At 38.6% G+C, this 22,500-nt stretch overlaps 2 protein-coding genes and 1 long non-coding RNA gene across 10 annotated transcripts in view; all 3 read right to left on the bottom strand.

The window, feature by feature from the left end:
* The window catches only part of LOC145492269 (fibroblast growth factor receptor-like), a 113,430-nt gene extending 101,469 nt beyond the window's left edge, over positions 1 to 11,961 (bottom strand). For both annotated transcript variants that reach the window (XM_081471667.1, XM_081471666.1), the window contains exons 1-4: positions 11,825 to 11,961; positions 7,427 to 7,807; positions 5,408 to 5,677; positions 2,008 to 2,259 (exon numbers count right to left, since the gene is read on the bottom strand). In XM_081471667.1, coding sequence (XP_081327793.1) covers positions 2,008 to 2,259; positions 5,408 to 5,677; positions 7,427 to 7,807; positions 11,825 to 11,906 — 985 coding nt within the window. In that variant the 5' untranslated portion in view covers positions 11,907 to 11,961. The remainder of the gene's footprint in view (positions 1 to 2,007; positions 2,260 to 5,407; positions 5,678 to 7,426; positions 7,808 to 11,824) is intronic.
* The window catches only part of LOC145492241 (uncharacterized), a 629,788-nt gene that overhangs the window by 218,446 nt on the left and 388,842 nt on the right, over positions 1 to 22,500 (bottom strand). The gene's annotated exons all lie outside the window — the stretch shown is intronic.
* The window catches only part of LOC145492540 (uncharacterized), an 8,893-nt gene continuing 7,426 nt past the window's right edge, over positions 21,034 to 22,500 (bottom strand). For 2 of the 3 annotated variants that reach the window (XR_014050013.1, XR_014050011.1), the window contains one exon: positions 21,034 to 21,296. This is a non-coding gene — a long non-coding RNA (uncharacterized LOC145492540). Of the gene's footprint in view, positions 21,297 to 21,690; positions 22,199 to 22,500 lie in introns of those variants that run through there. The other variant, XR_014050012.1, reaches the window with a different exon arrangement.

Raw genomic sequence — 22,500 nt, 5'->3', positions numbered from 1 at the left:
ATCGCTGTCGTCACTCGCCAGGTAGGAAAATAACTGTGTCATTTACAACAAAATATGCCGTTCATCGTTAAATCAAACCCAGAATCCTCGAGTCAAGCATTAGAAGAAGGCAAAGCAACTTAAGAATTGTCTTTATTTTTGTTAGCTGCAAAGAAAAAATCTGTTATCGTGTCGTTTCGGTAGGACAGTTTGGCTTGACTGCTGCTCGTACAAATCAAATTTTCGCAGGTTTTTTCTCTCCATTTTTGAGTCGGGAGGTATGACAAAACACTTAATGACTGGCCCCTCGGGAAACGGTAAGTTTTGTTTCTCCTCGACCCTCAATGTTCCCCGAAGCGAAGCCGAGGGAAACGTTGAGGGTCTCGGGGAAACAAAACTCACTGTCTCCCTTGGGGCCAGTCATTAAGTGCTTATTGTTCTTCTTGTGCTTATGCTACGAACCTATGCTTTTGGCTACTACTTTTGGGTTAGCTAAATATATAAAAACGTGCAGTCTGTGTATGGGAATTTGATGTCAAATAAATTCTATTCTGTCTATCCTGTCTATGCAATTGCATTTACATTCTGTACAAAGGAAAACGTTCAAGGACTTGCCGTCGCGTAAACAGGTTTGCCGGTTGTCAAAGAACAGGCTAGCAGTAGAACGGGGAAAGCTTGCTATAATAGTAAAAAAACACGGCAAGTTCAATTCACTCAAAGCAATATTTCTTTGCAAATAAAACGTTAAGCAACCTAATTTTATTCACCTGTTTTGCGAAGCTTGCAACGGCGTGAAGCTACTTCATTGATCGATGAAAGATGTAAACAAGTGTCCAAACGAAATCTAATAACTTCTTAAATCCAAAACTCTCCTTTCCACCGCGAAAACTTAACGTACCAACACAGTTTACGCTGTTTTTTTTTTACGCCGATAAGGTGACCTGTGATACTAATAAGGCCACCCGAGGTAAAACGAAGAAACTAACTTTCAGTTTGGCAGCCATGAAGTTATGCTTAGTACGACACCAGCCGTCCCCACTCAAACTTTTTTGAGGCTGCGAATCAATACATTTTTGGATGGAAAAATCCTTTTCCTTTTCCACCAAAAGACTGCATGCGCTTTGCTGCATGTCGATTTTCTTTCACGTCAAGATAAAATAACCGCGTTTAGATCAAACTCAGAAGCGATACGTTTCTGAAATTCCTTTTCAAAATCCGTTTGAAGTGGGAAACCAACTTAATGCATGCGTGCTCAGCCAATCAGCATCAAGTAATCATGCCCTCTTGATTACCAAAAGTCCTGTGATAAAGAAAAAAATGCCCTCTCTCTCAGCCAATCAGCATTCAGTAATTTTGCCCGGTATGTGATAAGCGGGAAAAAAAACCGACATTCTTACACTCAATCGAGCGGAAGTTGTGTTAGATTTAGGGCACGGACCTGTACTCGGATAAACCGAAAACCACATAAAATACGAGAAATTTAAGAGACTTGATCGGACGGATTGTAGTTTTTCTACGAAGTGGTGAGTGTATTGCGACACACAAGAAATAAACGAAATAACAAAAATTCTGAGTACAAGAGTGCTACAGATTGCAATTGCGATTTTCTAAACTGACATCATTATGGTTTTGTTATTCCTTGCTTCAAACACCTACAAGAAAACATCCACTGGAAGCACTGTTTTCAAATCAGCAAGTACAAATCACGAAGGACTTACTTAGTAAGCAAATATGAATCGTCCGATTTTACAGTTCCCTTCTATGCGAACTAGATAAATCATGATCAAATGGCCAATGTCCAGCTAAAATGGGTTGTACTGCCTCAAACCTTGCTGTCATATTAAAATCATGTGAGAGATAAAGCTGAACCCCATTAATACGGTCACCAACGGACCATGAAAATTTGGCCGTAATAACGAGGCAACCACATTAATGAGGTGCGGATAAGGCGGGGTTCCACTGTAGTTCATAAATTATGACAACCCCAGAATAAATAAATAATAAAAGAGTAAATAATACAGGGCTTACAAAAGACGTTGATAGATTCGTTCCTTGATTCCTTTCCACATCTATTCTCTGTTTCACATCTATAGTCTCCTGAATCACCTCTTGTAATGTTGGTAAAGTTCAGTATGTTTCCATAACTGTGCTCATCATCGCTCACTGCAATCCAAGTAACATTTGGCATAGGATCCCCAGATACCTCACAAGTCAGGCTAAAAGTATCTCCTTCAATTACTGTATTTGAAGACTTGACAACTCTGACAACAGATGCAGAATCTGAAAATAAAATTAACATTTCACGAGATAATTAATGCCAGAAGATTTGAAATCTTAGTTCTGTTGCAGTGCTTAAATGAACTTAAGCAAATTCATTTCTTAAGATAATACTATTCAAATGATAAATCCCGGTCTAATGAGAAGATCAATATAGCTCTCGGAAAGAAGTCATCGTCAAGGAAATGCGAACGATGTGGCGTATCTAGTCTTTCTTGAAACTCTGACGCGTTTACACTTCATTTTACAAGCGTGACTGTAATGATAATTTTCAAGAGGGGAAGAATGCGAAAACCTCCAAAGCTTGACAACGTATTCATACTCAGTACTTAAAAATATCCCATGATGACTTTCGTGCGAAAAGCAGTACTTGTTTGACCGGGTAGAAACAAAGAAATAGCCTAAGCTGTTCATAAAATGAAGGCGCTACCAAAGAGAATTTTCATTTTGATGATCGAAATAAACAAGTGCTTTTTTTTTTTTTCTTTTCCTTTTTCTTTTTTTTTTTTTCGGGGGGGGGGCGGTTCTAGCGGAAAATGAAAAGTGAAAACAAAAAAGTGGCCTAGGGCTCGTGTTCCGACAGCATTTCAGCTAGTTCTTCCAACTTCACGTCTTCTTTCTCTTTAACAATTATATAATAACCCAAGTTATTCTTGCATTTTGATTGGTTCTCGCCTATGATCTATCAGAGAACAAACGCAGGACTGACGTCATCATTTCAAAGATTTTTTTCCCCTCTGTGTTCTAAAATGGCGGAAAGTTTTAAGAATTAAGAGAATATTTTACGTGACCAGGCGAAAGGTAAGGTGCAAAAAAGTCTTGTCGAGGCATTGAATAGGTACGAGAAAAGGGAAGAAGAAAGAAAAAGCCGTTCCTTTTTCAGAAAATGACTCAGAAAAATACTCGAGCAGTCTCAGTCGACAGTCGAGCGAGACTAAACCAAACACAAAATTGGTCTTGAAATTACTTTAAGGTAAGAAACCATTGCTTTGTCTCAAATGTTTTCAAACCCAATAAACAAAATTGTGATATCATTAATTTATTTAAACAATTGAGCTTTTCGAAGTTTCAAAATAATTGTTGACACAGATTGATGTCAGGAGTGAAACATCGAAACATCACTTCTTAAAGTCAGTTTAAAAAAAACACATAACCTTGCTTTCCGACGCGAATGTTCCAGTCCGTTTCAGGGCACAGCAGCGAGGAACGTATAGCTCAATACAGCTTACGGCCAAATGTATCGCAGCTAGAAAGTGTCTTCGACACTATCACAAATGCACCTGAGAATCACTGACCTGTCACTAACGCTCCTTTCATTCAAAACTCGAATCTAATGCCTTGCAATGTTGACCGCAACCGCAAATTTTAGCCAATTTATATCAAAATATCACCTCTCACTCAGTACCCTTGGGGGATTATCACCCCCTCTTGAGGATTACCACCTCGTACTGAGTACCCTGGGGGATTATCACCCCCAGGGCGATCCTTACACCCCTAGGAAAAAGTGACCTAGAATTCTTCATTGGAGTGCTTCATCCCTTACCTCTTTTCCCCACAAATGTTCTGGTTGTGTTGTTTGTTTATATATAATTATAGTAAGGGTTATGGGTTAGGAACATTAACCGAGCGTATTTTTCAACTCCAGCAATATTCAAGACAATGCCCTATTTTTTTTAACTCACTGGGGTGCTCTGATGACAAAAACTGATTTGACGTTTCCAGCATTTTATAAGATTTGTGGATTTCGCTGTTCAAGTCTGCTTTCGCTGTTAATCACAACTATAACAAAATTCTCTAACGTGATTGGCGATCAGCAGCCCGATTTGAGCATTAATTGGACAGTGTACGCGTCATGCTTGTAATTGGACAGTACGCGTCATTTTGCGCGCGCTGTTGCGGTGCACTTTGTTCAGTAAACTGCTGTGTTTTTCAGCATTCATAACGACGTTTAATCGTTCAGCGCTGAATCGATGGTTTGTTCGTTTCTCGAATTTTGTCATAGTTTTGATTAATTGGTAACAGGACATCGTGTCGTCCAATTCAGTCTGTAATCATACTCGTGATTGACAAATCGGACTCCCGCTTCGCGGTCGTCCGATTTTGTTAATCACTCGTATAATTACAGACCGAATCGGACTCCACTCAGTCTTATTACCATTATAAATTTTCATTCCACGAGAAGCCACCCCCTATTCAAGTTTGATAGTGGCGTTCTAGAACAATGACAATTCTTTGCTACGCATAGCAACCAATGGGACTGCTTCGTTTTGTGTAGACAATAGATTACGTCAAATTGCTCTTTTCGTCTTTCTCAAAGTGGGCAGATGCCCAGCTTTCGATGTAGGTTGAAAGATTTTGAAATAAAAAAGTTTTTTCTGTTATAGTTTGTTTCTTCAGTTATATAAAACAAAAAGATTCCGTGTTGCCGTGTGTCCGTTCAGTAATAGATCACAGAAGACGTCAAGCTATGATAAGAACATCAGTGACACACTCGGCTATCGTGTCGTGTGCCATTTTTTTGTTCTTACCGCATTTTGACGTCATCTGTGTTCGATTACTGAACAGCAACATGGAATTGATCTATTTGTGCGATACAAAACGATGAGTAAACCAATCAGATTCACTGTTTTCCGATAGAGCATAACTGAGTCGCTGCTAAAACTCGATAGCAATACGGATGATGATTTCCCTTGTTTTTCGGTGTGTTTAACTATATCAGTCAGACTATATCAGTCGTCTTGATGATTAACATAACTATTTTTGCCAACCTCGTACCCAGAGTCTTCGTTCCCCTTGTCCTACGGTCGGGAAACGAGCGACTCTTTAAATTTCTGGTTAGAGGTCCGAAAATGTCCGACTTCCGGTTCAACTGCGCATGCCTAACTGACAAACAGGCGGCTCAATCGAATCCCTGGTGTTATACTTCCGTTCAGTTCCATTGTTTTTAAAACCAATCAAATTCGAGCTTGCAACGAACTCCCGAGAATCACTCGTTTCAACAAGTTTGTACAGTTAGAAACGAAGACTGGTGGAACGAGATTGCATTTTTGCTTACATGGAAAAAATGGAAACTTCTTTGGGTTCTAAATTTTTCACTCGCTCTTTTTAAACGTGAGTTGTGCATAAGGCTTCAATGCCCTCTCATACTTACATCTTACAATCACTTTCACCGTGCGATTAACAGGATCACCAACACCATTGTAAGCTGTACAGCGATATGTTCCTTTTGAGCTTCTCTTGATATTGCTCATGACATAACTCCCATCCACCACAGGCATCTGTTCACCATCAGTGCCATTTTCCCACACTATTGTCCAGTTGATGTTTGGTGCTGGTTTACCAGTTGCATTACAAAAGAGAGTAACCATGGAGTCTTCACAGACATCTTGGTCGTTACTTACATAATCAAGCTCAGGGTGTTCTGAAAAGCAAAATTATTAATGAACTGACGAGTACGAATCCAACTGCCATGTTAAAAAAAGAAAAACAATCAACTTCAAATAAGAAGTTAAAATGCAGCCAATACATTGCAGTTTCTGTCGAATCCCTTACTACTTAAACTTTCAAGTAATAAGTATCCACGACTTTCGTTACAAAACACACAAGTGCATACATTTTTCTCGATTCGTTTATTGAGGAAGTATACAGATGTACGAAAAGTTTGCAAGGTTACAAACTTCTTACTTATGATTTACAAAGTGATTCGGTAATTGCTGCAAAAGTTTTGCGATTGAATTAAGGGTTAGTTACGGACAATGCTTTATTCCTATGAACACCGTATTTCTCCATGTGTTGCTAAAACTATTACTTGAACTCTCTATGGGGAACGGGAATTCATTTATCACGAAACTATCATTTAAGCCTTCACAAATCTTTCCCTCGATTTTTTTAACAACCCAAACTGATCAGTCTAGTTCAGTTACACCCAGGGAGTTCTTCACAGACTACTATAGAGGAAGCACTTCTTTTAAACCTGTCATCTAAGCCAAGCGTATAATAGATCGATCGGCATAAAACTCCTGCAATCAAATAAAACTCATGTTAGCTTATGTCGCTTATGTCTCTTTTTCATTACAAATAATGTTCCTGAGGAAATTTGATGAAAAGATATTTATCTTATGCCGACCAGTGAAAGCGAAATTTGTTTATAGAGTATTCTACTTTTTTACTTTTTATTAACTCGATAGAAGCATGTAGGAAGTGTTTTCTATTCCTGTTAAACATTACGAACAGAAGAAAGGAAATACACATGTTTGGTCCAGTTATCAAAATTTAAATTCTTTTTACACTCGAAATTATTACGGCAACAGCTCGTGCTCGTTTTGTTTAACAAATACGTTCCATGTTGCTGTGCGTCTGTACAGTAATAGATCACAGATGACGTTAAAATGTGGTAACAGCAAAAAAATTGGCACACGAGGCGATAGCCGAGTGTCACTGATGATGAAAGGAATCTGCTTGCAGTGTTCACAGGGATAATGATTTCTCGAAGTAATAAGGAACAGTAGATTTTCGTGCTGGGGTGTTTTCAGACACAGCAAAAAACATATACTCTGTTCAGGTACTGACTCTGTTGTTATACAACTTGTGTTTCCCCAAAAACTCGCACTCCCATTCGTTATTTCGAGATCACTTGATATCTAACAATGAAACTTTTTTTTTAACAACGTCCGAATCCTACTGGAGACAGCCGCTGTTCCACTTTAATAGCTACTCGAGGAACCCGTTTCATCGGTTTGGCTGGAATCTAAATGCTTCCCTACGAGCTTAATGTTTGTGATCTCGTAAACATCACGACTCTCCGGCAAATAAAACTGCATGCTTCTTTTAAAATCGGTCATTAAACCTTTTAGTCACCCGAGTTAACTCCGATAGACGAAGCTTTTGGCAGGAAATGAGACGTGTTTCTTAAGAAGAATTGTGCCGCGCTCATCACCAGGTTGATGAACACTTTAAAGCTTACCTGAAACTCTAAGATTCACTTCCTGACCAGCAAGAACACTCCAATCTGTTTTTCTTTCTTTCTTTTTTTTTTTTTCTTTTTGTTTTTGTAAATTAGTTAGCTACTCATTTCATAGTTTACAAAAAAACAAAAGGTTCCTGTATCATAATATAACAATATTGGTTAAAAACTGACATTTCCAAAGACTAATAACACTTGAAAGCTTACCTAAAACTGTAAAATTCACTCTCTGTTCAGCAAGAACAGTCCCATCTGCTTGTAAAATAAACTCAATCTTGTATGTTCCGTCATCTTCTCTCCTGACATCCTTGATATGTAATGTGGCTTGATCATTTCTATCAATCACAATTCGTGGAGTTTGGGGCTCGTTATAAGTAATCACCCCAATAACCTGAAGATAGATTTTTGATCCAATCTGATCATAATCTGAAGTTGACTGATTTGGCATTTTCCAGAAACTTATGAAAAACTGATTCTGACTCTGGAGCAGTTCATCAGCAGTGAGGGAGTAATTCCATGCTAATGACACATCTTGTCCTTTTATTGCTGGTGTTGGGTTAGTTGGTTGTGCTGTCCAGTTAAATGACTCTGCAATATAAAGTAAAAAGTTTATAATAGATAACTCTGACACGAGGATACTGTTACCATAGCAATATACGGTACTATTAGCTAGATTTGGGGAAACCAAAAAGCCAAGATCTACAATGATTTACATTTTTTGTGACTGGACTTAACAGGGTCATTTCGATGCTGGTAAATTAGCGGCCAAAATATTAAAAGTACGCAGAAAATATAAATAAAATACAAATATGGAAACCAATTATAAAACATTAAGAACTGAATAAAATAGTTCCTGGGAAAGTAAGTCACGCCATAAAGTGAAAGAAAAGAAAAATGTGTAAACAAATAATACGACAAAAATCAGCCAATTAAGAGATCAACCGCATTTCAGTTGTGGTAAATTATCCGCCACTAGGTTTCTTTATTAAGTACTGTAGTATCCCGGGTGCAGTATTTGATTATATTACGGAAAAACATTTCAACCAAACGATTACAAGCGATGAACAAGCAAACTGAAGCTAGAAATCATAGACTACAATTTTTAATTTTATTTAAGAAAAAAAAACGTCTTCCGTTTTTCTGTCGAATTGTAATATAAATCTACTAGCGTTCTATTACGAATGCTGTTCTCTTGTTGGCTTCCCTACTTACTATCTATTTAACAACTAGATTCCATTTTGCCGTGTGTCTGTTCAGTGATAGATCACAGATGACATCAAAATGTGGTAAGAACAAAAATTCCCAAACCGCAGGGTTTGCCATTCTTTTAAGTGTACTTACGATTGACTCTTAAACAATAAAATTTTAAAAACATTAAAACAAACTGTAAGCTAGCTTGGAGAGGTGTGTCTTCAACTTTGATTTAAAAACAATAACACTTGAACTGGATCGTATTTCAAGTGGCAGTTTGTTCCAGAGAAATATCCCAGAGTGGACAAAGGCGCGAATAATAATAATGGTTGTTGTTGTTGTTGTAAACCATAAACACGGTAATCACTCTATATTTCTTCGAGAATTTGAATAATTTGATCCAACCAATCAAAAGGCGCGCACAAAGAATAGTTCAACGTCATCGGCTGCTATTTCGTCGCAGAAGCTATCTATAAATAGATCACTGGGCAATCTGATTCACAAGACCTAAAGAGAGGGATGCAATCTTCTAGTATCATTAACTTATAAACTCAAATTACCCCTTAAGTTTAAGTCGTTAAATTCAACGCAAACGATCAATTTTAACAATAGCAACTGTTATCATCAAGCGAATTCACATTTGAGAACAAGATCTGTACGAGTCCGCAAATGATCCCAGGACCGCAAATGATCCCGGACCGCAAATGATCCCCAAATTGGACCGCAAATGATCCCGGACCGGAAATGATCCCCGATAGGGACCGCAAATGATCCCGACTAAAAAATAACGAATGGCATGGATGGTGGGATGGTGTGGATAGGGAATTGGCGTTCGTGACTACCGATGTTTTTTATTAAAGCCATCTTATAATTATAATGGCTCACAACTTGCTTTTTTTTTCATACTTTCGACTAAATTTTGTTGCTAACTACGATGTTATGAATATACCACTCAATCATCAAAACACGACTTGGCTTGCATTTCTTTGCAATTCTCAGTAAAATTATGATCAGTGCAACATACACTACATATTCTCCTTTGTTAAACATTGATATTTCTGTGTTATAGTTAAATCACATTTTATCAGCCATTAACGCCACTCGTCTAAAGTTTTAAACTAAAATCTAACCATGAAGCAACTATTAAGGAAGACGCTGTCACCTGAGTAGACCCACAAACATACAACGCTTCATCACTCTGTAAAACACCTAGTGTGTAGCACTGGAAATTTGAACAAATTTATTTTGTAATTCTTCCTTGGCCGTAATTTGGCTTTAATTCCGGCGGAAATGACTACTTGAGTATCCTAAGAAGCCAAAATTCCAAGCTATAGTTATGAAGTTTAGCTTCATAACCAAGCAAGGCCAAGGCTTGCTCTTCGTTTTGACAAGTTAGCTTTTTGATAGATATTTGATACTATCGCCACCAGGATTTCGGGAATGTTTACAAGTATGTGTTTTTCTAAGACTTCTAAATTCAATAGATCGTCTTCACGTGACGTGTTTTTATCCTCATCAGGCATAAGAGGCGGTATATTTATATCTGTTTACAATTAGCGTGCTTCGTTTGGAAACCAGAGCATTTTGAATTTCAGGGTTATGGAGGTTGTGTGACACAACGCTACGATCAAGTTTGTTGAAAAATATATACTTATCTCATGATTTTGAGCCGTTTTAGAAGTTAGAGCATTAGGAAAAGTGCTTATATAAATGCTTATTTGTTTAGTACTGATAATCAACCTCCTGGGAAGCCAAAGTAAGTTCCAGATGTTTACACTATATTCCGGCCGCCATATTGGTGTACCACGGATGTATATCAACATGGCGTTTTCTTACCGGGCTCCGTAAATTTCTGGGAAACATTTACGACGAATTTCTGAAGTTTGGGGAAATGCACAGGCCTACAACTTGGAGAAGTGTCTTATTTAGTTATCTTCTATAGCAAACACCACAATTTCTTAGCTTTTTCCATTGGTTGGCTTTCGATTTACTTTTTTTTTTTATTGCGTGACCGTGAAAACGATCTGAACCGTTCGAAGAACAAAACAGCAACTGTGGAATATTTTTTTGTAAAAATGATAGAACATGTTTTTTAGTTCATAATTTTTGAATATGTTCTCACCTTCCTCTGATATAAATCCATGCCATTCCTTATTTTTTGATCGGGATCATTTGCGGTCCAATATGGGGATCATTTCGGGTCCGGGATCATTTGCGGTTCAATTTGGGGATCATTTGCGGTCCGGGATCATTTGCGGTCCTGGGATCATTTGCGGACCCGTACAGATCTGCTATATTGCAGAACATGCACTGGGGGATTTAAGACCCATGTGAATTTCTTAATACTACATGTACTTGTATCTCGAACATGCTCCGAGAATAAACAAACGCGAAGCTAGATTAATTGTTCAGTCGGCTAACATTTCCCGTGACCGGATAAAAATGCTATCTTATTATATCCTCTAAAGATATGCGCAAGACTTCCGAAATGATCAGCGGAATAAACCAAAAGGTTCACGAACCAATGACCAAGCGAGCGAAGAAATGGAAATTTGCATATTTTTCTCATGACGCTGCAACTCGCTCCCTACATCGCAAAATTTACATGCTATAACAAGAGTATGTACGCGCATGTTTCAGATAGTGCGAAATATATTTCTACTTTGCCTTGCGGAAAAATGAGTCATCGTACTTTTATCTTTGTTGTGGAGTGATGGAAATCAGTATTAATTGTCCATCCGTCTATCAATTAGGACTTGCGTTCCTTCTTCACGCCATGACCCAGGACAAAAGCAGAGTTGTATGTATAAACACTCAGAAAAGTGCAGTTTATTTTTATAATTATCTGAATTATAAGCTCGGCGACCTAAAAAGCTTCTCTGCTTTCTCAATTTTCGAATAAAACGAGATAAACTTGTAATATGGCATTTTTAGGTGAAAATGTGGTGATGATTTAATAGGATTGCAATCGACTGAATTCAATCATGACTTTCAAATATTATCTCACAGTCTTTTGCGCGTATTGCTGAGCATCTCTTAAAACATATAGTGTATCAGGTAAGATACTAAGAGACTAGTAGAATTGAGCTCATCTTGATACACCATTTAATCGAAGCGAATCTGCTACTGAGCAGTATAACCCGTGCATTAGAGTATTTTGGATGTACCGCGCTCGAGTTCTATTTTGTAATTATGACTCAAATGATTAGGATTTCTTCTTTAATGAAGTGGATCAAAGGGACGCTTAAAATTCTTTCAGATCAGTCGAGTCAGTTGTATTTTAAGTAATTATACGTCGGTGGGTTTATTAAGCGAGTGATCAACCAGTATTGCCGGAACACTATCTTGCAAAAAAACATCTTGAAATTGACGTAAGACCTACAAATAAGTTCAAACACAAACTATTTACACTACCTGACAATTCCGTAAAGCACATGGCAATGATACAGAGAGATTTAAACCATCCGTACTGCTTTTCCATGTCCAAGTAATTCATAAACGGGGTCAATAACAGCTTATAGGACGAAACTTCCGCACTTTATAAATTCATTCATATTCTGATGTAGATGCATCTGACTGACCTTTGCATCATGTGTCAGAGAGAAAAACGCATAACTTTAAATAATAAACAGAGTCACGCCATGAAACTTGCTTTTTGAATGAAAGGTACTCCAAAAATCATTGACACCGAAAATAAACAACAATCTTAACTAGAAAATTTCGTATGTTCACACCCTCAACTGCAACTGTGTCCCTTGTTTTCCACCTATGATTTCGCCATCTCCTGGGAAGAGATTGATAATGGGCTTAGAACATTTAGAAACAAAAAGAACTAGTAAATAGAGAAAAAGAAAATACATCTATATAAATATCTGCCCCACTCGACCACCATGAAGTTAATCAGGTGGCAGTCATGACGCCTGTCGGTAAGGCTTGTTCTTAATAGCGCAAAAGCATAAGCATGAGCCAAAATACGCAGAAGCAGTAAGATATTGATAATTTTGGCCTTTTGTTGGAAATTTTCCGAAAAAAAAGGGGTTTAAAAAAACGTCTTCTCTCAATCAGGGCTTTTTGGTCTTTTAAGACTGGGGACAGGGTTTTGCAGCCCACGAATTGAAAAAACGTGCCTGATAAAATACAGTTGGGGTAAGAACATCAAGTTCCTTGAAAATTGACATGTCATATCCGTATGCTAACAACTACGTCAAGGCAAATTAGGACCATAAAAAAGTCAGTTGTGACCTTTTTTCAGGGTGACCGAGTCTACTAAATAGTGGCCATCGCTGATAAACGTGAATTTTCTAGCAATCACTATGGTTGTTCCTTTTTCGGGATTTTGATTTTCTTAGAAATTGATATTATGACACTCTCTCCAGTTGCTAGGTACTCCATCTGGAAGTAGTATCTTTGCCGTCAGCTCTAGCCGAGAGTGGGTAAGGAGATCTCAACTTGGCATCTTTAATGGTTTCCTTCATCTTTTTCTTTGAAGTAAGGTCGACGTCAATATCAAAATCTCCGTCGGCATGTTGCAACTGGATATCAACTAGCTCCTCCTGTACCTCCTTGATGTGGACTTCTTGAAATTGTTCTTCCCCAATTTTTTACTGTTTCTTGTCAGGAATGCGTGCAGGCTTAATTTGTGTCTCAAGCAAAACTTGCAATGTTATCATGTTACCTCACTTCCTCACATCACAGTCGATTGCATTAGAACTTCCCACCACCGATTACATGATAGGTATGCAACTTCTTGCATAACAAAACTAAATAAAAAATCTTAGCAACAGTCAGCTAGTCCAGTCCACGACATATCTATCAAGAAAAGAATTCTCTGCGCTTCCGCTGATGTCCAAATAATGAGCCGTGTGATCCTGCAGACATATTGTTCACCTGGTGCTTGAAGCAGCCTGTGCCTCTATTGCAAGTGCTCAACAAAACTTCTTTTCGTCTGCTTACCGTTTAATCTTAACATTAAGGATACTGTGCTGAGTTCATAATGTTTGGCTCCCATCAGCTTTTCATTGAATCTGTATTAAGATTTTATGTTCCGTAATGTTCCGTAGTGTCCCGAAATTTTCTAGATTGTTCCGTGCCCCGAGTTTACAATTAATGGAGGATTCCTAACTAACTAAGATACTGTAGTTGCTGCTTCCAAACAAGATAGAGATTATCAAGTTAAGAGAGTGAACCCCCAATATAGGCCTTACATCCAATTGAAGGTAATCCTTCCTAAGTTATTTTTAGACATGGTACCCAGTTCTTCTGAGGATGTTACTCGCGCGATGCGTGCACAGCTTAAGCGACCTTCTCGAAACTACCTGAGAACAAACGGCGGGAAATGTGGTGAAAAGTCATTTTATATCTTGTTTGATTTTCAAAAGACGTTTTAAAGCAGAGATGTTTTCTGCAATCTCCGCCACCTTTTGGTTGCTTTCGTTTGCTTTGTGCTCGTTTGGCTGTTTATTATTTTGCCGTTTATTAGGTTTTAGGGAGTTTAATAAGCAAACCTCAACCCCAACATCAACGAGCACATTGGCCGTGTATTAAAGTGTGCGTTCTAATTCTTTGTTCATTTCTTTACCGTTCTTTACAAAACAACAACGTGAAATGGTCACTACGACAGCCATTTTTTAAAATTTCTTTTTCGAATTTTGACGCTGCCTTACATACACATTCTGTCTGGATTATGGACAAACAGAATGAATCTAAATTCTCGCAAGATTTGTAGGTTGAATATAAAGTCGTTTTCTTATGGACCTTGTCTTTGACGTTGTTGCCGTTAAACTGCCTTTTGCTGCTTGGGCGGCGAGTGTCTGTCTGTACTTTCGATTCCCCATTTTAAAGATTCCTCATTTTAAAGATTCCCGCTTTTAATTATTTTTTTTGTTTTATTGGAACTTTTTTATTTTCTATTTCTTTCAACTCGTATTACGATACTAATTACAAACATTATAAAGCGCCCTTGAGCTCTGGAAATGAGCGCTATCTAAATTCATGTATATTACTATTATTATTTTATTTTAAAGAATCCCCATTTTAAAGATTCCCCGTTCCCCGTTCCCTGTTCCATTACTTCATTTCCCGTTCCCGTTTTAAAGATAGACTTTTTTTCTGCAAACCCTCTTTACATATTGCATCTATATAAGCATACCACTGAATATATAAGCAAGGGAGCATCTCAGATCAGCAGGCATGGGGAGCCTGCCCTTGTTTTCTTAACAGCGAAATGCAGAAAAAAAATTCATGCTTGCCCAATGATAAATAAGGCCCCGGTTCAAACGTCGAACTTTTCTTGAGCGGAACCTAATAGCCCCAATTAAGAGCATGACTAGATCGACGTTTGAATTAATTAAGTTCGACAGATGTTATTTGGGTCGACCCGAGAATTAAGTTCGACATGGCCAGTCGGTCAGTTCGACTACGGAGCGACTCCGATTCAATCGTCGAACTTTTCATGTACCGAACCTAATGCATGTACCTTTACGAATACATTAAATAAGATAATTTTTTACCGAGAGTTAAATAGGTTTCTTATTTTTGTCATGCGTACACAGCTTGTTTTGATCTTTTGGAACAAAATTGCGGGAAGAGCGGGAAGATATGTGTTCCTCTTGCTTCGAGAGCACGAAATATACTTGCTTGATGTGCATAAACCTCTTCTGTATGCGGCGTTGCGTTTTTGAAAACGATAAGTGTGTAGCGGGTTGGAGAGCAGGCCCGGAGAGCAGGCAGTTCGGTGGTGTACCACGTGTCATGTTTTTGAGAGAAAATGACAAAATATATACACTGTTTATAATTCTTGAAGAAACGGACGACAGGAACGAACTGGACGAGGAACTGTGATGTTCCTTTGGGAATAAGCAATAATAGAAGGCAAACCTCTAAAAATCGTTTCGGTTGCTAATTGCATCTGGAGTCGTCTTCTTCGACTTGTTCCACCCTCCTTGATCGCATGCAAGAAAAGCAAACTCTTCATTTCCACAATTTGAATTTCCCACATATTTTCCTCCATTTCATGTGTATTATTTTTTAGAATATATATTCTTGAATTAATTGTAATAATACTAGAAGGTTACAGTGTTTATTTTTTTTTCTTTTATTTTAGTGCACAGCACCATAACTTTGGTTTGATTTGATTTGATTTTGGTCAGCAATAACTGCCGTTTGTAATAATGTCTCTTTTATTTTTGCAATTGCGTCGAACCTACTAAATAGACCATTTTACAGTTGTCTGCTCAGTGACCTGGCCATTGTATGGCAGCGAGGCTAGAGTTGACCTTGTTTTGATACAGACCTCACTGCTTTTGTCATGTAAATGCACCTAGTTAGCATCAGAACAACTTGTTTTACACAACAAAAGCAGTGAGGTCTGTATCAAAACAAGGTCAACTCTAGCCTCGCTACGATACAAAGGCCAGGTCACTAAGCAGACAACTGTAAAATGGTCTATTAGGTTCGACGTTTGAATCAACTACTGAACTTAATTATTTGGGTCGATCCAAATTAGTATTAGGTTCAGCACATGTAAAGTTCGACGTTTGAACATGGCTTAACTCAACCGTTGCCAAACCTGCCGGCATGAGCGGCTAGGGATGTGTAGAAAGCTGCGCAGTACTGAATAGACGAAAGAAGTCAACGAAGAGATGACCTCCTTCTGACATTCTGGTCCCCAGAGCCTCCGTTTCTTTTGGTCACGTGGTTGACATTTTTTTTTTTAAAGACGAGTAGCACTGGGGATGAGAATACGTGCGTGCGCGCAACCAATCTCGTTCCCAGAGTCTTCGTTCCCCTTGACCAGCGGTCGGAAAACGAGAGCTCTGAGAGCAACCATTTTGAAACGACCGAATTCTGGTGATTCTGCCCATCCGGTTTCACTGCGAAGTCTGCATCTATGGCGCATGCCTGAAATGGTTGCTCCAGGAGCAATCCCGTTCCCAAAGCCCACATGTCTTTTGGACAGCGCCAAGACACGGAGCTCTGGAATAATCAATTTCCAGACTCCAAGATTTTAGGAGTTCCGGTTTCACGGCGCATGCGTGCTTTGGTTTAAAACATGGCAATCTCGTTCCCAGAGCCCACGTGTCTTTTGGTCAGGCGTTTGTACCGTTGCAGTTATGTCCTATGTAGCAGACATGTCCCCTGACGTAATGTGATATACGGAGCCAATCATATCATGCGTTCTATCTAATAACACGCAGCATAAGACTGGTAACTAAACTCCGTTGCAGTTCGGTCTTCGAGCAAAATTGATTTTTGGAGGGGTAGCGTACGGAAGCAGTATTTGACTTTGTATGTCTTTACTCTGAACCAGAGTGACTCTGAACGTAAATATGCAGCGACTATTTGCAAGAATGGCATTTACTTCACAAGATGTCTATCGGAAATTGACCGCTTAGTGTATTTTCAGTTTCAAATTCAACACGAAAGTTCGATCGAAGATTTAAACAGTGGTTGCTCTCCGGTTTGCGAACTGCGTGTTCCCGGCCAGCCAATATTAAACTCCGCGCTTTGATTATCCTCAAATTATTCAGATCGTTTAATGATATTACAGAGGCAAAACAAAATTTCTGAGAAGCAGTGTAACCAATTTTAGTTTCGGTGTTGTAAAACTACCACTCAATCTGCGCAATATTTCTCTATTCCCAATCTTGTCACTCACACGAAATCCGGTTCGCGAAAGCCCTCTTCTCAGTATAAGTTTGTTGAGGCTGACTGAACCTTTTTGGGTAAGCCGTCTCCTGTAGCATCGAACATTTATTACAGAAATTTTCTTGTCGAGTAGATTTTTATGGCCGGAGTGCTTTCTAACCGTTCCTAGTTCGCTTTGCTTTACAAAACAGCAGTAGTAGTCAAAATACCACAGAGCACTTTGTGGCCTATTGAAAACACCACAGAGCGCTTTGTGGCCTACTCAAAACACGACAGAGCGCTTTGTGGCCTATTCAAAACACCACAAAGCGCTATGTGGTGTTTTATTTTGGGATTTAACATTGAAAACTGGATGGCTCGTTGACTCGCACATATCTCACAGCTATTTTCTGAAATAATTTGGTTTTTCCAATTTTTCACACCACAAAGCGCTTTGTGGCCTATTCAAAACACCACAAAGCGCTTTGTGGCCTATTTAATACACCACAAAGCGCTTTGTGGTCGTCATCGTAATCATAGCGATTCTGTCAGTGGAAGTTATACTATGTGGACAAAACTGGCAGAGGGGCTCTCTTATTTTGACAGGGAGGTTGGCAAGATTTTCGCACCACCCCTTACATTAATTATGCATGCAATATTTGACTGACTCGTTCTTTTTACGATTGCTGTTTGAGTATAATGTGATAGTTTGAGATAGTTGAATACATAATTAATGTATGGCGCTGTACGGAAATCGTACCTGGAGGTTAGCCGAGTGCTCTTAAAGAAACCTCTGAAAGGAATCAATAGATTTTCGCAAACGTGCTGAGCAAGGTTATGTTGAACACTATTTCAGTTTTTGTTTTTAGAAAGAAATATCACCGAATCTCCGATATAAGACTTGATACCCTTAAAAGTACTTGTTATGGTTATCAGACAGAGCACTGACTGCTAATGAGATTTGCATTCCTGGGATCGGCTGGAACTGGCTACAACGGGTGCGTGTTATTAACCGGGAGAGACGATGAAATGAAAGCAGAAGGTTGAAAATTAGGAATTCAGTGATACCTCAACCTATCACTTGTTTCGGTTAGAGAATCTTAGAGGGATTTATTATGTTCATTGATTTATAGCTCTATTGTTGGTCCTCGTTTGTAGGCACACCCCTCAGGAATTTAGCATTGAACATGGAATGAAACTTACGTCGGATACTGATATGGGTATTTCTTTTTTTAACAAGTCTATGGATCTCGCCATAACATTGCAAGGCGAAGAACTCGACCAATGTTTTACCAACACGGACCTCATACTAGTTCAATAACATAATTCAGTTATGACAAAGAAGATTACAAATCTTTTTATTTATTTCTGGCTAGACTGGAATTTATACAACTGGTGTTTTCATGAGCAGGTATAATTACCATTATCACTATCAACTGGAATCTTATAGATCTTTCTACACACGGGCGAACCAAAACAATCTGACTTGTGACCTTGAATTAATTTGCTTGAATTATCTGCAATGCTCACGTATGATACAAACCGTTGCTTTATCCAAACATTTTCGAAAATTATATTTTAGGGCATGTTTTTAGCCTGTGTTGTAAAACCACTATAATCTTGAGATTTGTATTGTTACAAAGGCAAAATAACCAAAGTTAGAATTAGTTTGAGAAATTCAATTTTTGACAGATAAATGCCTTTTGGACATACTAATATAATACTTATCATTGCATTTACAGTGGTGCACTTCTAACACAGACCACCAAACTAATTTTTTTTCATCATTTTTTGACATGTTTTCAACAACTTTCCTATGGCTTCCATTCAAATCTGGCAAATCCAAATTATGAAAAGAAATGTGAGAGGTGGAGTTGTCGACTGATCAACAGGTTACATGATGCTTGATATTTTCACCATTCATGCATTTTGATTAGCTTATTTAAACCAAGGAAGGTGGACACAGTTAGTCAGGCACGACTGTGACTGGGTTCTTATTACAAAGATGAAAAGTTCTGTCACTCTTTTGTCCCTTAAATCTAGATCCAACAAACTAGTCACAGGCAACACAGTGATTTGTGGTTCATTTAGTAAAAAAAAAAGGAATGACATATTTTCTTCAGCCTTTGAACTCGGGTTAATTTGAATAAGCTGTTGTAAATGTAGAACAATCAAAACAATTTCAGACTCATCCTCTATTTACTTAAAGTGCACCTAACCCCAAAAATTTTTTTCGCTAGAACGAATCTACTTATTATTTGAAATAGTTCTGCGAAAAAATTTTTGAATTCCGTTAAATCCTCGATTTTCTGTGCCACGACGAAATCTCGAAAATAGCTCCAAAACACCGCCATTTTGTTTCATGACCGAGTTTGAGGAGAATGGGTCCAGCGGCTCTTGTGACGTCTACCCAGGAAGGTTGGATATCTCATTTCCTCTCATTTCCTTCAGGATGGTGCAATACACATTCGAAAAGTGCGCAGAAACGCCTTCCAGAGGTGCTATCGGCTGTTGCAGCAATATTCCAGATTTAAAGAAAGATATACTGTACGATTTACTGACGATGATCGGCTAATGGTGCAATAAAGACGTAAACGATGGTTGATTTTGTCGAACCGAAACAAGCGAACTGAATCTGTGAGAACCATTGAAGAACTGTCACTGGAATTTGTTCCGCAGACTTTCGAACGCTATTTTCATAAATGTTCTGCTTAAAGCTAACCAGCAATTTGTAGAAATACCACCGACAACCTATATCTTCCAATCCCGCAGTATTTATAACATAACCGGCAAAGTTGTGTGATCCGGTCATGATCAAGAAGCGTTATACTGATATGTAAATAGATCGCAACTGTACGCCGCTAACCAACACTTATTTCTCTTTCGATTTAGATGAAAGTCGAAGATTAATCCTCTAGAATTACATGATAACAAAATTGTTAGACTCACAGAGTTTTTCGAAGGTTTGGAAATCAGCAGTGCGACAAAGATTCTGTGCAATAGCGTCGAAAATATGACCGCGTAACATTATCTGCGGACCGGTTAGGGAACACATCCTTTTCGCTTATCCGACGAATTTCACTGCAAACTTTGAGAACAATTTACATTGGTTATTTGGAGTTACGACTTAAAACGTGTGACAATGTGAAATCGGTAATTGTATGAAATGTTTCCTTCCGCCTTGCTTCCCACAGCTTCAAAAATACAGGTCCAAACAATACGATTTTCAATCGATCGAAGCCAATGTTTTGCAGTTCATCAAGTCTCGAAAACTGCAACACGTACGTCGCTCTTATAAACATGAAGCATTCAACTGAAAGTAAAACACAAACTGGATTTAACAGAACCTTGACAAAATACATTCTCGGTAAGGACAAATGTAAACGGGCTATAAACACGCGTGGGGATCTTATGTTTAGTTGACGAAATTACCATCCAAAGCAGTCCTTGAGTTTTCTTTCCTGCTTTTCGTTTGCCTGCTCCTCCACTTCGTATCTAGCTTTCCATTCCTAATATACAGGCAGCTCGTCCGCAAAGACGTCTTCCCCATCGTCGCTTGAAATATTGTAAATTGCTCTAAAAGCTCTAAGCAGTGAGTTCACAGTTGTCGAACGTGCTCGATCGAAGTTTATTTCGGAGCCTTCCGAATCGAAACTTAACTCTGACTCCAGTGACGAAAAAGAAATGATTCTGAGACAAAACTTGGACGTTTTAGTCCCAAAATACATCGGAACGATTAGTTTTGCGTTCTATTTTCTCGAGCAAATGTAGAGAGTTGACTGAGGCGCTATTGTGTTTGGTTCCTGGGTAGACGTCATCAGGTACCGCCACCCCAGACTCCCTAAAACGCGGTCGTGAAACACTTAATCGCGACTTTGAAAGGGCATAGAAAATCGAAGATTCAACCAAATTCAAAAATTTCTTCGCCCAAATGCTTCAAATAAAGTCTAGATTTGTTTTAGCGAAAAAAAAATTTTGGGGTTAGGTGCACTTTAATTATTACTTATTAATACATCTGTTAAAGAAATCCTGATAAAAATTTTAAAAATCTACGAAATAAATACTGATTTTATCACTGTCACTAAACTCATCCTCTATTAACTTTCTGTAGAGGTGTTCATCATCATTGTCTTGTTCTTCTTGCCCTTCCGCTTGTTCTTCTTGATCCTCTTGTCCTTCTTCTTCTTCTTTGTCTTCTTCTAACTCCCCCTCCTCCTCATCGATCATATCATCTAATGCCTCCAGGTATGGTTTGGCCAGGCTATTAAAAATATGGAGAGGGATTTACTTCAATAGACACAACAATATTGTGGAAAACTGAAACTTTCTGTGAAGGGGCCTGTTACGGCTATTTCGTGTTTTCTTTGTGTCCTTCTTTGTTCCGTATGTTAATGTATTTTCTCACATTCTGCATGCTTTTTTTCTCGCGTCGTATGTAAATTTCGTTGCGTATATATTTGTGTTATCCTTTCATGTTCGTTTAGTGCTAGTTTATCGTCCGGTACACTTGTATCTTCTTGGTTCCCTGAACCCCGTTGCCAGCATTGTGGTAAGCCGTTTAGTTTATCGTCTGTTTGTATTTTCCTCTTGGTTTTCTGCCGTCTTCAGTTAGTTATTTGTAGTAATTCGTTTCACGTTTATCTTTAGGAATTTACCTTCCTCCTACGGAAAGTGAAATAAATTTGCTGAACTAATTGAAACTCGCTTTAAGTTGTGTCTGAAGTCGGCCCTTTGCCTCTTCAGGGCCCATTTCTTGAAACTTCCTAGCTATTCAAGGGCTTGTCAACTTACAAGGACCGTTTTCAGGCTGCTGTTTTGGGCCCAAAGCACCAAACTACCTAATGAAACTGAAATCAGTTTTTAAAAAGAGCATTGGAATTATAATCTAAAGTACAACAGTAATATTATTATAATTCAAATTATAAATATTCATACTATATTTTGAAAGTGGAAGTTTTTTCACGAGGAATGTGAACGCCTTAAAGAGATCTTTTCCCGACTGTGCTATCCTGACGACCTTGTGCAGTCAATCATTCGCAGATTTATTGAATCAAAAGTGTCCGAGGATTCACATACTCGAGTGGCTGATAAAAGAGAAGCCCCAGTCAGAATCGTGCTGCCCTACAAGGACCAGAAATCTGCAAACGTAGTACGTAAACAACTGGCTGACCTCAGTCGGAACATCAACGCAGATATTAGCCCAGTTTACACAAGTAGAAAGATCAAGGATGAAATTAAGGTCAGGGAAGACAAGCAGCCTCTTGTGAGTCAACAATGCGTGGTGTATTCATTTCAGTGTGGCCTGTGTGATGCAGGCTATGTCGGTTACACGTGCCGACACCTACACCAACGAATTGAAGAACACAAAGGATCGGCAATCGGAAACCACCTCAGAGAGCAGCACGATATTGAGCCAGAAGACATCGCACAGAGTTTTCGAATCTTAAGAAAGTGTCAGAACAAAT

This window comes from Orbicella franksi, chromosome 7 (assembly GCF_964199315.1).
Source record: "Orbicella franksi chromosome 7, jaOrbFran1.1, whole genome shotgun sequence".
Lineage (NCBI taxonomy): Eukaryota > Metazoa > Cnidaria > Anthozoa > Scleractinia > Merulinidae > Orbicella > Orbicella franksi.
The sequence above is the reverse complement of the archived record's forward strand: the minus strand, read 5'-3'. Positions and strand labels throughout refer to the sequence as shown.